The 14,020-nt window shown below is 37.6% G+C and overlaps 1 protein-coding gene and 1 pseudogene across 1 annotated transcript; one reads left to right on the top strand and one right to left on the bottom strand.

Moving 5' to 3' along the window:
* The first annotated feature begins 1,358 nt into the window (after window positions 1–1,358).
* LOC113351037 (uncharacterized mitochondrial protein AtMg00810-like) lies at window positions 1,359–2,168 on the top strand. The gene has a single exon (XM_026595113.1). It carries the CDS (start codon window positions 1,359–1,361, stop codon window positions 2,166–2,168), a length of 810 nt encoding a protein of 269 aa, XP_026450898.1.
* Window positions 2,169–2,784: 616 nt separating this feature from the next.
* Window positions 2,785–14,020, bottom strand: part of LOC113351036 — an 18,696-nt pseudogene continuing 7,460 nt past the window's right edge.

Here is a 14,020-nt window from a genome sequence, read left to right as displayed (position 1 = left end):
CCACCGTTGATCTTAGCTCCTCTTTTGGGGATGAGATAAAGTAACTCCTCGGGGTTTATTCGGTGTTTCGTGACGCATCATGTTTTGATGTTTTGGCCTGCATGCTTTCCACGAACCTTTTTATATACACGTGTTTGATAGTGAGATATATGTGTACACACGTGATTTTGTTGTCTGGGTTATGCTGGGCCGGCACGTTTGCACCTATACATCTCCCTCTCAACCTCATAATCTACCTAGATTACCAGTCTATGAATCATTCTACTAATAGGTACTTGTGTTATTGCTTTTAGGATCAGGATATTATCTATTCTATTTTGTCTCTTGTATTTAGGATTATTATTAATGTGTAAATAGGGTTTTGATTAGTGTGTAATAAAGTTTTTTATATAATATAATAAATTAACACTCTTTTGTTTTTATTTTGGAAATCAATCAAATAAAGAAAAATGCCAAGGAATATCCGTTTAACTGATATCAGAAGACAGGCAAGAGTTGCATCCGATATTTTTAAATTCTGCCAATCAATAAGGTAATTTTATAATTCAAAAGTTTTGATGTTTTGAAGGAGATATATCCGATAGGTCACATGAGATATTGGTTTGGATTTTTAATTTTAATTCAGCAAACGATTGCACCTCACATATGACTGAGAGATACTAAAATGCAGGCTACACAAGTCTCGCAACGATTAGTTTATGTACCATTGGGTTAGTCATTAGGTGTATGCGACAGGACATGTAAGTTGCTAGTAACTTACTAACTTGGACTTGGAGGCAATTAGAGCAATCGTGGTTTAATGCTTAACTCACATGAACCATAACAGTATGTACATAAAGCAGAATTGTTCAGTTCTTTTGATCTGATATTTGAAATAAAGAAACCAGTTGTGTACAAATAATTGATCTTAGGGAGAGGATTCTTTGCAAACTTACCTTCTATACTTAAATGGATATCATGAAAAACTTACAACTACACACGTACAGTTCCTACATCGTGCTACTGCTGCGATAATCCTAGATTAAGTTCAAGGGCTTTAGCTTCTTTGTTAGACATATAGCAACCGTGACTGAATGAGTCACGATGTTTTGTATCTTTCCTATTATACGTATATATATCCTACTAATTGAATATCTAGGAAATATGTGTAATTTAGGAAATCTTTGTATATCCTATATTCTGTGTATCCTTTATAATCTTGATAATATAAATACATAATTCTTCTTTGTGTTTCTCATTCATTGAAAACACGTTAAACTTTAGTTCCAACTTGGTATCACCTTGGTTAATCCAAGGGCGTGTTTTTCCATCTTTTCTTTTTTGATCATCTTTTTTAATCACTATCTTTTTCGGTCATCATGACACCAAACCCGACTACAACTACTAAAACCACTATTTCTGTTGATGATTCCTCATCTTGGACTGATATTCCTTTTGCTAGACTTCATGGAGATATCTCGAAAAAACTTAATGGCAACAATCTCGGTCCAACTGATATTCCTTTTGTTACTTCGGTCTCTGATACCTCTTTGTTCATTCGTCGTTCCGCTGAGAGTGTGATATTTCTTTTGGTATATGTTGATGATATCATTTTAACGGGGTCTTCTATGGAGTGTATTCAATCTCTTATGCATACTCTTCATAACGAATTTTCTCTTAAGGATCTAGGCTCGCTGTCATACTTTCTTGGCATAGAATTCACACAGCTCTCTAATGGATTGTTTCTTTCGCAACGCCGCTACATTGAGGATCTTCTTGTTCGTGCCAATATGCAAGGAGCTAAACCAGTAACCACTGATTTGCATCCAGTTGATAGTCCCTTGCTGTCTGATGTTACTATGTACAGGAGTTTGGTTGGTGGTCTTCAGTATCTCTCTATGACAAGACCGGATATTTCCTTTGCAGTTAATAAGGTATGTCAGTTTATGCATAAACCCGCGGAAGCTCATTTGATTTTCGTTAAACGTATCCTTCGCTACTTGCAACATACATCTACCTTTGGTATTTTTCTGCGTCCCGAACGAGATTTGCAGCTTAGTTTCTCAGCATATAGTGATGCTGATTGGGCGGGTAACCATCTTGATCGTCGTTCTACAAGTGGATATTGTGTTTATCTTGGTTCCAATCTTATTTCTTGGAGTTCTCGTAAACAGCGTACAGTTTCCTGATCCAGTACTGAATCTGAGTATCGTGGTTTAGCTATTGCAACGGCTGAATTAATGTGGGTTGAATCTCTTCTTCGTGAACTACGGTCTTATATTCATTTTCCTCCCACTCTTTGGTGTGACAATTTGGGAGCTACTTATCTCACAATGAATCCGATATTTCATGGTCGAACGAAACATATAGAAATTGATTATCATTTTGTCCGTGAGAGAGTTCAGGGAGGACAACTTATTGTTCGTTTTGTTTCATCTACGGATCAAATTGCATATATCTTTGCTAAAGCTACTCCAAATGATCATTTTTGCAGACTACGCTCTAAGCTCAATGTCATTGACAACCCGCTTAGATCGAGGGGGAGTGTTAGACATATAGCAACCGTGACTGAATAAGTCACGATGTTTTGTATCTTTCCTATTATACGTATATATATCTTACTAATTGAATATCTAAGAAATCTGTGTAATCTAGGAAATCTGTGTAATCTAGGAAATCTTTGTATATCCTATATTCTGTGTATCCTTTGTAATCTTGATAATATAAATACATAACTCTTATTTGTGTTTCTCATTCATTGAGAACACGTTAAACCTTAGTTCCAACTTTCTTAACTTTAATTTATTAGAAGTTTTCTTTGTGGAAATCAAATTGGGTGGATGTTTCAAGAGATTGAGAGAACTTCAGTGCTAACTGACGCTGTTCTTTTCCCGGTCCTGGTAGTCCAAAATAAAACACCCCTGTTCATTTATGGTAATGCAAATTTTAATAAGAATTATTATTACACGAAAATAAATACCAACAACATGCATGGAGCATAAAATTGAAACAAGGAGAATTGATGTTACTTACCAACTCGTGAATCAGGGTGATTGCGGGAGATTCTCTTGTAAACATCATGCCAATTAGGCCTCCCAAAATGAAACTTGATAGAGGTTCCACTAACAATGTCAACACCATTTTTTGCCTGGTCTAGACATTGAATGGTTGCAATTAGGGAAGCCCTAGCATCGTCTTTTCCATATCCTGTGAAATGATTGTGAAGCTCGAGGACTCCTTTGGTGTCCATCTTGTCTACCTTAGTCATCTCCTCTTTGAACCATTCGAAGGAGCCTGGCACTCTCGTTACCCAGTAAAAATAAGCGCGCTTCATCTTTAAATCACACCTCATGTTATTCCTAGGATGGATGCTACCCTTATTATGACTACTATTTGTAGCAGTTGTAGCAGTAGTTGAAGTTGATATCCCACATTCAAGATCGTCTTCTTCATTGTCTTTCATGTTATTCACAATATCTTTTATAATGCGGATCATTGGCGTGGCCCCGATTCCTAATCCAACCAACAATACCACCTCGTAATCCTTGTAGTCTTGAGCGGGTGCACCATAAGGACCATCTATCATCACCTTCGCAAACCTGTTCCATACACCTTTAGTTGCAAAAACCTGAAGAATTAACATACCGTAATTCTAGCTATTCCATTCATTTTTCTATCTTGATAATTTCGGATGCCCATGCTTAACACTTCTATGTGGCTAGAGAATACCCGCTACTTAACTGGTATATCTTTTTCCTCATATTGCAGGAAGAAAAAACAAGTTGTGATGTTTAGAAATTGCCAGATGCTTACGGTATGTTGCTTTCTCCTGCGGCTATTATAGGTATGCCGGTTTCTCCATTTGAGGCCTGAATTGCATGTTTATGTACCATCATACAAAAAAAAAATTAGCTGATGGCAACAGCAACGACATAATTTCAAGATTTATGGACGTAGACTACTGACCTCATTAGAGAGAATGTCTTTTAGCCGTCTTGTCCAATCTCCAAGAGCTCGAATATGGACACTTAGGTGATCGTCTGCAGGAGCGGAAGTCAAGGAGAATGGATGCCTGTGTTCAAAGAAAAACAAAAATCTTATTCAATTTGGAGATGTACAAGAAAAGTGATAATTAATATTATAAGGCCAAATGTGTTTGACAGGCTTGAAATGACAGCCTAATTGCAGTGCCTTGTGGAACAGTAGGAGTCAAACAAGAGTCGTTTGAAAAATTAGACAGTACTGAACAAAGCTATAATTGGATCTATACTTACCATTCAAATGAAGAAATATCAGGACATTTGAGAAACACATATTGCCCACTCCTGTATTTGAAGCCTTTTGGTTTCGACATATGCAGTGCCATTGCCCCAGTATACGGATCAAACTTTAATGCCATGTCAAAAGTGAGATAACAATCAGAATTATTTAAATGTATTAGAAGGAAAATCGGTGTCCAATCTATAGGTAAACTACATGAACATTTCCAAGTGCATACCTGATGTATACTAACTGACTTGACGCGTGATCTAAATGGTCTAATTAATCTCTCGCAAGTGTAAAGCGCAATTGGGACAGCCAAATACATCCATGTCTGTGTTCCGTCTCATCAGATGCAGTATTCGTTGGTGACTCATTAATGCTTAATTAAACGAAGCTGGTATAAGGTTTAGGGGTGTGATTTTAAGGAAATAAACTAACCGTTTTCGTGTACCATTCTTTGGAGAGATAAGTTTTGCTTCCATGGACTATGAGAAGAGTGTAAACTATGATGAACAAGTGATGCGTATACCAGAACATATTAAAGCCTGATAGCCTTTCCCAAGTCCAGGATTTTGCATCCTTTCCTTTCTTAGGCCATTGTATAGCTAACATAAATGTTATTGCCATCAAAACCACCATTACGATTCCTGTTAGTTCTTCCACCCCCTTTAGAAACCACCAGTAATTTCCAGGCTGATTTTTCCCAAAGAATGGCTGCATTAGCTCATACTCGCCTTTTGTCGCGTGTAGGAGACGAGGGAAATTACACGTTAAATGAGCTAGTGCATGTACAATGACCCCAATCCCGATTCCAATTGCAATTACCTGATTAGTGAATAAACATGTTAATCAAGTTCTAATACATCTAGAAGACCTATTTTAACAACCATGGAAAATTCAACAATCGTAAGAGAAGAATCCTTACCTGATGGAAACTAATATTACTATCAAAAGGGACGATGACACCTAGCTTTGTCTTATTTCTTAGCTAAGTGATGGTGTTGCGGCAGACTGGTAGTAAAATCAGGGACATGTTGAATTTAAGAGTTTCCGAAGCACCCTTGGCTGAGCAAACACAGTAACCACTACGGGAAAAATCATCATTGACGACATTGTATTAGCGTTGTAGTACCCCTACAACAACTCTATTTTATGCATTGTGGATGGGGTATTGTAGAAAGTCCAAGCTTTTCTACAATACTTGACTAAGAGTTGTAAAGGGTGACGTGATTCATGGTTCGACAATATTTTGGCAAAGTTGTGATTCTCTTTCGATTTTTTTTTTTGAAAGCCTAAAACAACTCTTGCTTGTGTTGTAGGACTATTTTACACAACAAAGGATGTGTATCGTAAAAATATGTAACACAACACTTGTATAAGTTGAAGGTCTATCTTAGACAACCTAGGATGTGTATCGTAGAAATATGTAACACAACACTTGTATAAGTTGAAGGACTATCTTAGACAACCTAGGATGTGTATTGTAGAAATATGTAACAACTCTTATTACTATTATGAATAAGATTTGCACGACACTTGTTAGAGTTGTAGAACTATGTTGGACAACACCTATTTATGTCGTAAAGACATTCTTTCACAACCTTTGGTTTGTGTATTTGAAATATGGAACACAACTCTTATTAGAAGTTGTGTGCATATAACTATTTTGAAAAAAAAAATTATAGTTGAAACCGAATTGCCGAAAGTATTTGACATTCATAATTTCATATTAACCTGCCAGTGTAACACATTTACATTCATTCAAGTTATCATACCAGTGTTAAACACACACATCCAAAAAATGGCAGTAATATAGATGTTTGTTACAAAAAGTTGACTCCAAAAATATTATGAAGATTAAGATGTCTATGAGAACACTATTCGACAGCATCACTAACATACTTGAACTCTGAAGTCGGCATGTAGGCATGAGCATCATCCACATGAGGAGTAATCACACACACAATGTAGGCTCGTCAGTTTAAAAAGTACTTGCAAGGTCATCAGTCCGACAAAGATTTAAACCTTCACCCTGCAAGTGCAAACCCAATGCCAAACTTTAACAAGGCAATCATTGCATTATAGCAAATAGTTAGCATGTTATAATTAGGTGATGAACTTAAGTTTTCCGTTGCCAACACATATCATATCCAATGCATATCATATCCAACACATATCTTATAATGTTAAGGTTAGGCAATATCTTAATAATGGTATTGCCTTGTCTTCAAAACATAAGATTGTGCTTCCGCATTGCTAAGGACTAAGGAGTGAATTGCAAAACAGAGAGGATCCCGGTTGATACAGATAATATTTACAGGATATAACAACAAAAAATTTATCAAAAATGAAAATACGGGGTAGTAACAAACCTTCAGTTCTCGCCAGATGCCCCACCCATATTCTCTACTATCTTCTTCAGATCAATTCCACGCATCAAGTTCATTCTCCTTGAGTGGATTTTCAAAATATCCCATCGAGACTACAAGAAGATGTGAAATAAAAATCATGAGACGCTGGCTAAGAGTAAATCATGAAAACTGAATCAGAACACATTATTTACAGAATTTTCAGATTTACAATTTCAGCTACAAAGTTGTTTTACCCAAAAAATCTACTGCTGTAATATTATCAAACAACTAAATGATGGGCATAGTATCATGAAAAAAACAACTATTAATCCCATCACACAAGATCACAATGATTCAGGAGGTGAACACTACTTAAGGTGAACGTATTACATACCTCCTCGTTGGGATTTGGAAACTCAATCTTCCTGTCAATACGTCCAGGCCTTAGGAGTGATGTATCCAGAATACCAGTCCCATTTGTAGCCATCAGAAACTGTAAAAATTACGTATTGAGTTGTAATAAATAAGCACCAAGGAGAAATATCAAACTTTATGCTACAATATTAATCGATTTCTTACGAAGGCCCAACGCATCATAGAACTATTGAGCATACCTTGATCTTGTTTGATTCTTCAAATCCATCCAGCTAATTAAGCAGCTCAAGCATGGTCCTTTGCACTTCACTATCACCATTACCAGTTCCACATTCCATACGAGCTGATCCAATACTGTCAATTTAGTCCATGAAAATGATTGAAGGCGCATGTTCCCTGTCCACGTTAAGAAACATGTACAGCTTAAGTACGAGTGATAAAACTTCTTACAAAACTCAATAACATGATACATCACATGAGAGGCAATTTAATCAAACTAAATGAAATCCACGAGTCAGAATTAAAGATAAAACCATGTTTGAGGAAGCATGACTCACCCGTATGGAGGGTATGGCAACCCTTGTTTGTATATGTATGAAACTGATTGAGTGTAAGTGGGTTTTGTGATGTACGGTCACGAAGACCCTGTACTCCACCGTAGTAGGGAGTTATTTCCCTCATGGTTCCTGTAAGAATAAACCAAACAACAAGGTATATAAGCTTCGACGAAAATATATTTATTTTTTTCTTCAGTTTGTACCGATAAAGTACCTGGTTTAACCACAATTATTAATCATAGCAAATTTCATAAGCTTAAAGGCACAAATTAGTAAGAAAAGTGACTCCACCACCCAAACTCAAGGGTAATAAGTCATTTCCAAGGGAATAGAAACTGAAAAGTAAGAAAACAAAAATCACAAGGGTCTTGAAGAATTATACCGACTGGTTGCGAAGATTGCTGAGACCGGCCAAGCGAAGCTATACATTCCGCTCACCCATTAACCATCATTGCAACTTGTGTTCATAAGCAACATACACATCTTCAACTGCAGATACAACCTCACTGCAAATACCCATTCCAATTCCATTGCAACATCACCTGCAACACCAGCTTTCCATCACCATGGAAGACACCAAAATTGCACTTATACAAATGCCAGCAACAACAACTTCTTGTATTGCTCATCTGAATTCCATTGCACCCATTCTACACTGCCCTGGCAACTCATTTTTCTTCAATTCATGGCACCAGCATCTCCAAGTACACACCAGTCCACCAGTTCAGTTCTAAATGCTCATCACTTCAATCACCATCCATGCATACCTCCACCATTCCTCATACCAACAGGTTCAGTCCATCATCTTCTTCCATCTTTCAGTGTTGTTCTCACAGGTAACATCATAAACAAACCAAACGCATCCTTCTTTCACTGCATACAACAACACAGCACCACCAGAATCTAATCATAATAAATCACCACTACCATCTGGACTTCATCTTTGTTGTGAATTAACACCACCAACACATTGTTCTTCAGCTCTGCAATATTTCTTACAACTCACACAGCATCACATTCTGGAGCTTCGCCTGGCCTAACCATACTTCAAATTCACTCTATTTCGGTTTCACAAACTTAATCCTACTCTTGTTCTTGAGATCATGACAAATCTACCTTCTCAGTAGATGTATCTTCTTCATCTTTTGTTCTTGACTAAACAAATATGAAACCCCCATCGATCTCAACTCCAAGCTAGTCCTCTTTCCCATAAAAACAATTGGTATAAAACACAGCACCGCCTTCTGCAATCAAATCCACTACCATCTCTTCTATCTCGGTTCAATTCATCAGCTCAAATTCATTCAAGCCATAACCCATATCTCAATCAAACCCTGGATTTTTTGTTCTTGGCTACAACAACAATCAAATCGAGTGAAACCCGCAACTTTACTCTCAAACCCTCACTCCTGAGAATCTTAAATTCTTCTCCTCTGATTCTTCACCATCTTTAATCTTGAGCTCACCTTTTTACAGATTTCAGAATCAACTTGAACCCAATCTTCAGTTTCCTTATAAACTTCGAAATCTAGTCATTAACAGACCCTTAAGCAATCTTCATCAAATCCACAGCATCATCTTAAAAAAACCCTAACTTCCCATGAATATCAACAACAACAAATATGAAAATTCATCCAGATTTGATCCCTAAATCGCATATTACGAATTGAAAGGGGTTCTGATATTGAATCAGTGAAAGAAGAAATCGGTAGCATATTAAAAATTAAAGTTGGGTTTCGTTTGATTTAGGGTTTGTAGAAGGTGGATCTGAGGTATTCGATTGATGAGTTTCTGTGACTGAGGTTGTGATGTTTTTCACCGGAAATTGCATATGAGAACTAATATGGGTCGATTCAATCAAGAAATGAAGATGAAGAAGACAGATTGAGAGAAGAAGAGAGGTGTTCTTCGGGGGAGAGGAAGAGGAGAGGAAGAAAGAGAGAGAGAAAGAGATAGAGTTCGAGTGGTTGAGGGAGGGTTTGGTGGGTGAATGAAAATGTTGGCCGGACCAGATTTTGTTTGATCCACTCATACGGATTGGGAAAATAATTTCACGGTTGAGATTGTTTTTTGGGATGCTCATACGGATTAAGAAGCATGTGTGTTTCTCTTTGTGCTAATACGCATTCATGTATTCGGTTTTATTATCAACCTTCGACACGAAAAAAAATCAAAAAAAATATGAATAAATTTAGCATATTGTTATCGACATTCTAATATAAAAAAATCCAAAAAATGTATAAGAATGAAGCTGAAAAATAAGAAATGAATTCGATAATTGGTGTGTTTCTTTGTGCTTTTGTGCTTTCTCTTTGTGCTTCCGGTTTGAATTTCAACTAGTTACATAGGTCATGAAGTAATTTCGACTAGTCATACAACTCATGAAGTAGATTTAGTTCACATTAGTAGCATGATACATCATCGAAATCGATAAATATGAAGCTCAGTGTCGATTCAAACTTCAAATGTGGTATAACGACATACAAACTATGTACCAAGAAGCTCTGAGAGGGTTCTGACTTCAAACTTAGCATGATACATCATCAAAATCGATAAATATGAAGCTCAGTGTTGATTCGAACTTCAAATTTTGTATGACGACAAACAAACTATGAATCATGAAGCTTCAGGAGGGTTCTGACTTCAAACTTAGCATGATACATCATCGAAATCGATAAATATGAAGCTCGGTGCGATTCAAACTTCAAATTCGATATAACGACAAAAAAACTATGAATCCCTAAACAAACCCTAAACTGTGAAACCTTCGGAATATTCGACGAAACCTTAAACAAACCCTATTTTTGCATATTGTATGCATACCAAGCTCCGAGATCGAAACCTCTCCGGGAGTGGACTACTCTTAGACAGAAACTTAGTAAGAACGACGAATCCCTCAATTTACAGATAAGATTCCTTCGAAATATTCTACGAAACCTTAAAGAAACCCTATTTCTTCATATTGTACGCAAACCAGGCTCCGAGATCGAAACCTGGCCGCGAGTTGACTAATCTGAGTCAGAAACTTGGTAAGAACGACGAATCCATCCATTAAAAAATAAGATTCCTTCGGAATATTCTACGAAACCTTAAACAAACCCTATTTCTGCATATTGTATGCATACCAGGCTCCGAGATCGAAACTTGGCCACGAGTTGACTACTTTAAGTCAGAAACCTTGTAAGAACGACGAATCCATCCATTTACAGGTAAGATTTCTTCAGAATATTCTACGAAACCTGAAACAAACCCTATTTGTGCATATTGTATGCATACCAGGCTCCGAGATCGAAACCTGGCCGGGAGTGGACTACTCTAAGTCAGAAACTTATTAAGAACGACGAATCCATCCATTTACAGGTAAGATTCCTTCGGAATATTATACGAAACCTTAAAGAAACCTTATTTCTTCATATTGTTTGCAAACCAGGCTCCGATATCGAAACCTGGCCGCGAGTTGACTACACTAAGTCAGAAACTTGGTAAGAACGACGAATTCATCCGTTTACATGTAAGATTCCTTCGGATTATTCTATAAACCTTAAACAAACCATATTTCTGCATATTATATCCATACCAGGCTCCGAGATCGAAAGCTGGCCGCGAGTGGACTACTATAAGTCAGAAACTTAGTAAGAATGACGAATCCATCCATTTACAGGTAAGATTCCTTCGGAATATTCTACGAAACCTTAAACAAACCATATTTCAGCATATTGTATGCAAACCAGGCTCCGAGATCGAAACCTGGCCGCGAGTTGACTACTCTCAGTCAGAAACTTGGTAAGAACGACGAATCCATCCATTTACATGTAAGATTCCTTCGGAATATTCTACGGAACCTTAAACAACCCATATTTTTGCATATTGTATGCACATCAGGCTCCAAGATCGAAACCTGGCCGCGAGTTGACTACTATAAGCCAGAAACTTGGTAAGAACGACGAATATATCCATTTACAGGTAAGATTCCTTCAGAATATTCTACCAAACCTTAAACAAACCCTGTTTATGCATATTGTATGCATACTAGGATCCGAGATCAAAACCTCGCCGGGAGTGGACTACTCTAAGACATAAACTTAATAAGAACGACGAATCCCTCAATTTACAGGTATGATTCCTTCGGAATATTCTACGAAACCTAAAAGAAACCCTATTTCTTCATATTGTATGCAAACCAGGCTCCGAGATCGAAACCTGGCCGCGATTGACTACTCTGAGTCAGAAACTTGGTAAGAACGACGAATCCATCCATTAACAAATAAGATTCCTTCGGAATATTCTACGAAACCTTAAACAAACCTTATTTCTTCAAATTGTATACATACCAGGCTCCGAGATCGAAACCTAGCCACGAGTTGACTACTTTAAGTCAGAAACCTTGTAAGAACGACGAATCCATCCATTTACAGGTAATATTTCTTCAGAATATTCTATGAAACCTTAAACAAACCCTATTTGTGCATATTGTATGCATACCAGGCTCCGAGATCGAAACCTGGCCGGGAGTGGACTACTCTAAGTCAGAAACTTATTAAGAACGACGAATCCATCCATTTAAAGTAAGATTCTTTCGGAATATTATACGAAACCTTAAAGAAACCCTATTTCTTCATATTGTTTGCAAACCAGGCTCCGATATCGAAATCTGGCCGCGAGTTGACTACTCTAAGTCAGAAACTTGGTAAGAATGACGAATTCATCCATTTACATGTAAGATTCCTTCGAATTATTCTATAAACCTTAAACAAACCATATTTCTGCACATTGTATCCATACCAGGCTCCGAGATCGAAAGCTGGCCGCGAGTGGACTACTATAAGTCAGAAACTTAGTAAGAATGACGAATCAGTCCATTTACAGGTAAGATTCCTTCGGAATATTCTACGAAACCTTAAACAAACCCTATTTCTTCATATTATATGCAAACCAGGCTCCGAGATTGAAACCTGGCCGCGAGTTGACTACTCTGAGTCAGAAACTTGGTAAGAACGACGAATCCATCCATTTACATGTAAGATTCCTTCGGAATATTCTACGAAACCTTAAACAAACCATATTTCAGCATATTGTATGCAAACCAGGCTCCGAGATCGAAACCTGGCCGCGAGTTGACTACTCTGAGTCAGAAAGTTGGTAAGAACGACGAATCCATCCATTTACATGTAAGATTCCTTCGGAATATTCTACGGAACCTTAAACAACCCATATTTTTGCATATTGTATGCATATCAGGCTCCGAGATCGAAACCTGGCCGCGAGTTGACTACTATAATCCAGAAACTTGGTAAGAACGACGAATCCATCCATTTACATGTAAGATTTCTTCAGAATATTCTACCAAACCTTAAACAAACCCTATTTATGCATATTGTATGCATACTAGGATCCGAGATCAAAACCTCGCCGGGAGTGGACTACTCTAAGACAAAAACGTTGTAAGAACGACGAATCCCTCAATTTACAGGTAAGATTCCTTCGGAATATTCTACGAAACCTTAAAGAAACCCCATTTCTTCATATTGTATGCAAACCAGGCTCCGAGATCGAAACCTGGCTGCGAGTTGACTACTCTGAGTCAGAAACTTGGTAAGAACGACGAATCCATTCATTAACAAATAAGATTCCTTCGGAATATTCTACAAAACCTTAAACAAACCCTATTTCTTCAAATTGTATGCATACCAGGCTCCGAGATCGAAACCTGGCCACGAGTTGACTACTTTAAGTCAGAAACCTTGTAAGAACGACGAATCCATCCATTTACAGGTAAGATTTCTTCAGAATATTCTACGAAACCTTAAAAAAACCCTATTTGTGCATATTGTATGCATACCAGGCTCCGAGATCGAAAGCTGGCCGCGAGTGGACTACTATAAGTCAGAAACTTAGTAAGAATGACGAATCCATCCATTTACAGGTAAGATTCCTTCGGAATATTCTACGAAACCTTAAAGAAACCCTATTTCTTCATATTATATGCAAACCAGGCTCCGAGATTCAAACCTGGCCGCGAGTTGACTACTCTGAGTCAGAAACTTGGTAAGAACGACGAATCCATCCATTTACATGTAAGATTCCTTCGGAATATTCTACGAAACCTTAAACAAACCATATTTCAGCATATTGTATGCATACCAGGCTCCGAGATCGAAACCTGGGCGCGAGTTGACTAGTCTAAGTCAGAAACTTGGTAAGAACGACAAATCCATCCATTTACATGTAAGATTCCTTCGGAATAATCTACGGAACCTTAAACAACCCATATTTTTGCATATTGTATGCATATCAGTCTCCGAGATCGAAACCTGGCCGCGAGTTGACTACTATAAGCCAGAAACTTGGTAAGAACGACGAATCCATCAATTTACAGGTAAGATTCCTTCGGAATATTCTACGAAACCTTAAAGAAACTCTATTTCTTCATATTGTATGCAAACCAGGTTCTGAGATCGAAACTTGGCCGCGAGTTGACTACTCTGAGTCAGAAAC

This window comes from Papaver somniferum, chromosome 2 (assembly GCF_003573695.1).
Source record: "Papaver somniferum cultivar HN1 chromosome 2, ASM357369v1, whole genome shotgun sequence".
Classification (NCBI taxonomy): domain Eukaryota; kingdom Viridiplantae; phylum Streptophyta; class Magnoliopsida; order Ranunculales; family Papaveraceae; genus Papaver; species Papaver somniferum.
This window is presented reverse-complemented; position numbering and strand designations above follow the sequence as displayed.

Coding starts and splice junctions, on each gene's coding strand:
- LOC113351037 (XM_026595113.1), top strand. CDS start 1,359: ATGACACCAAACCCGACTACAACTACTAAAACCACTATTTCTGTTGAT.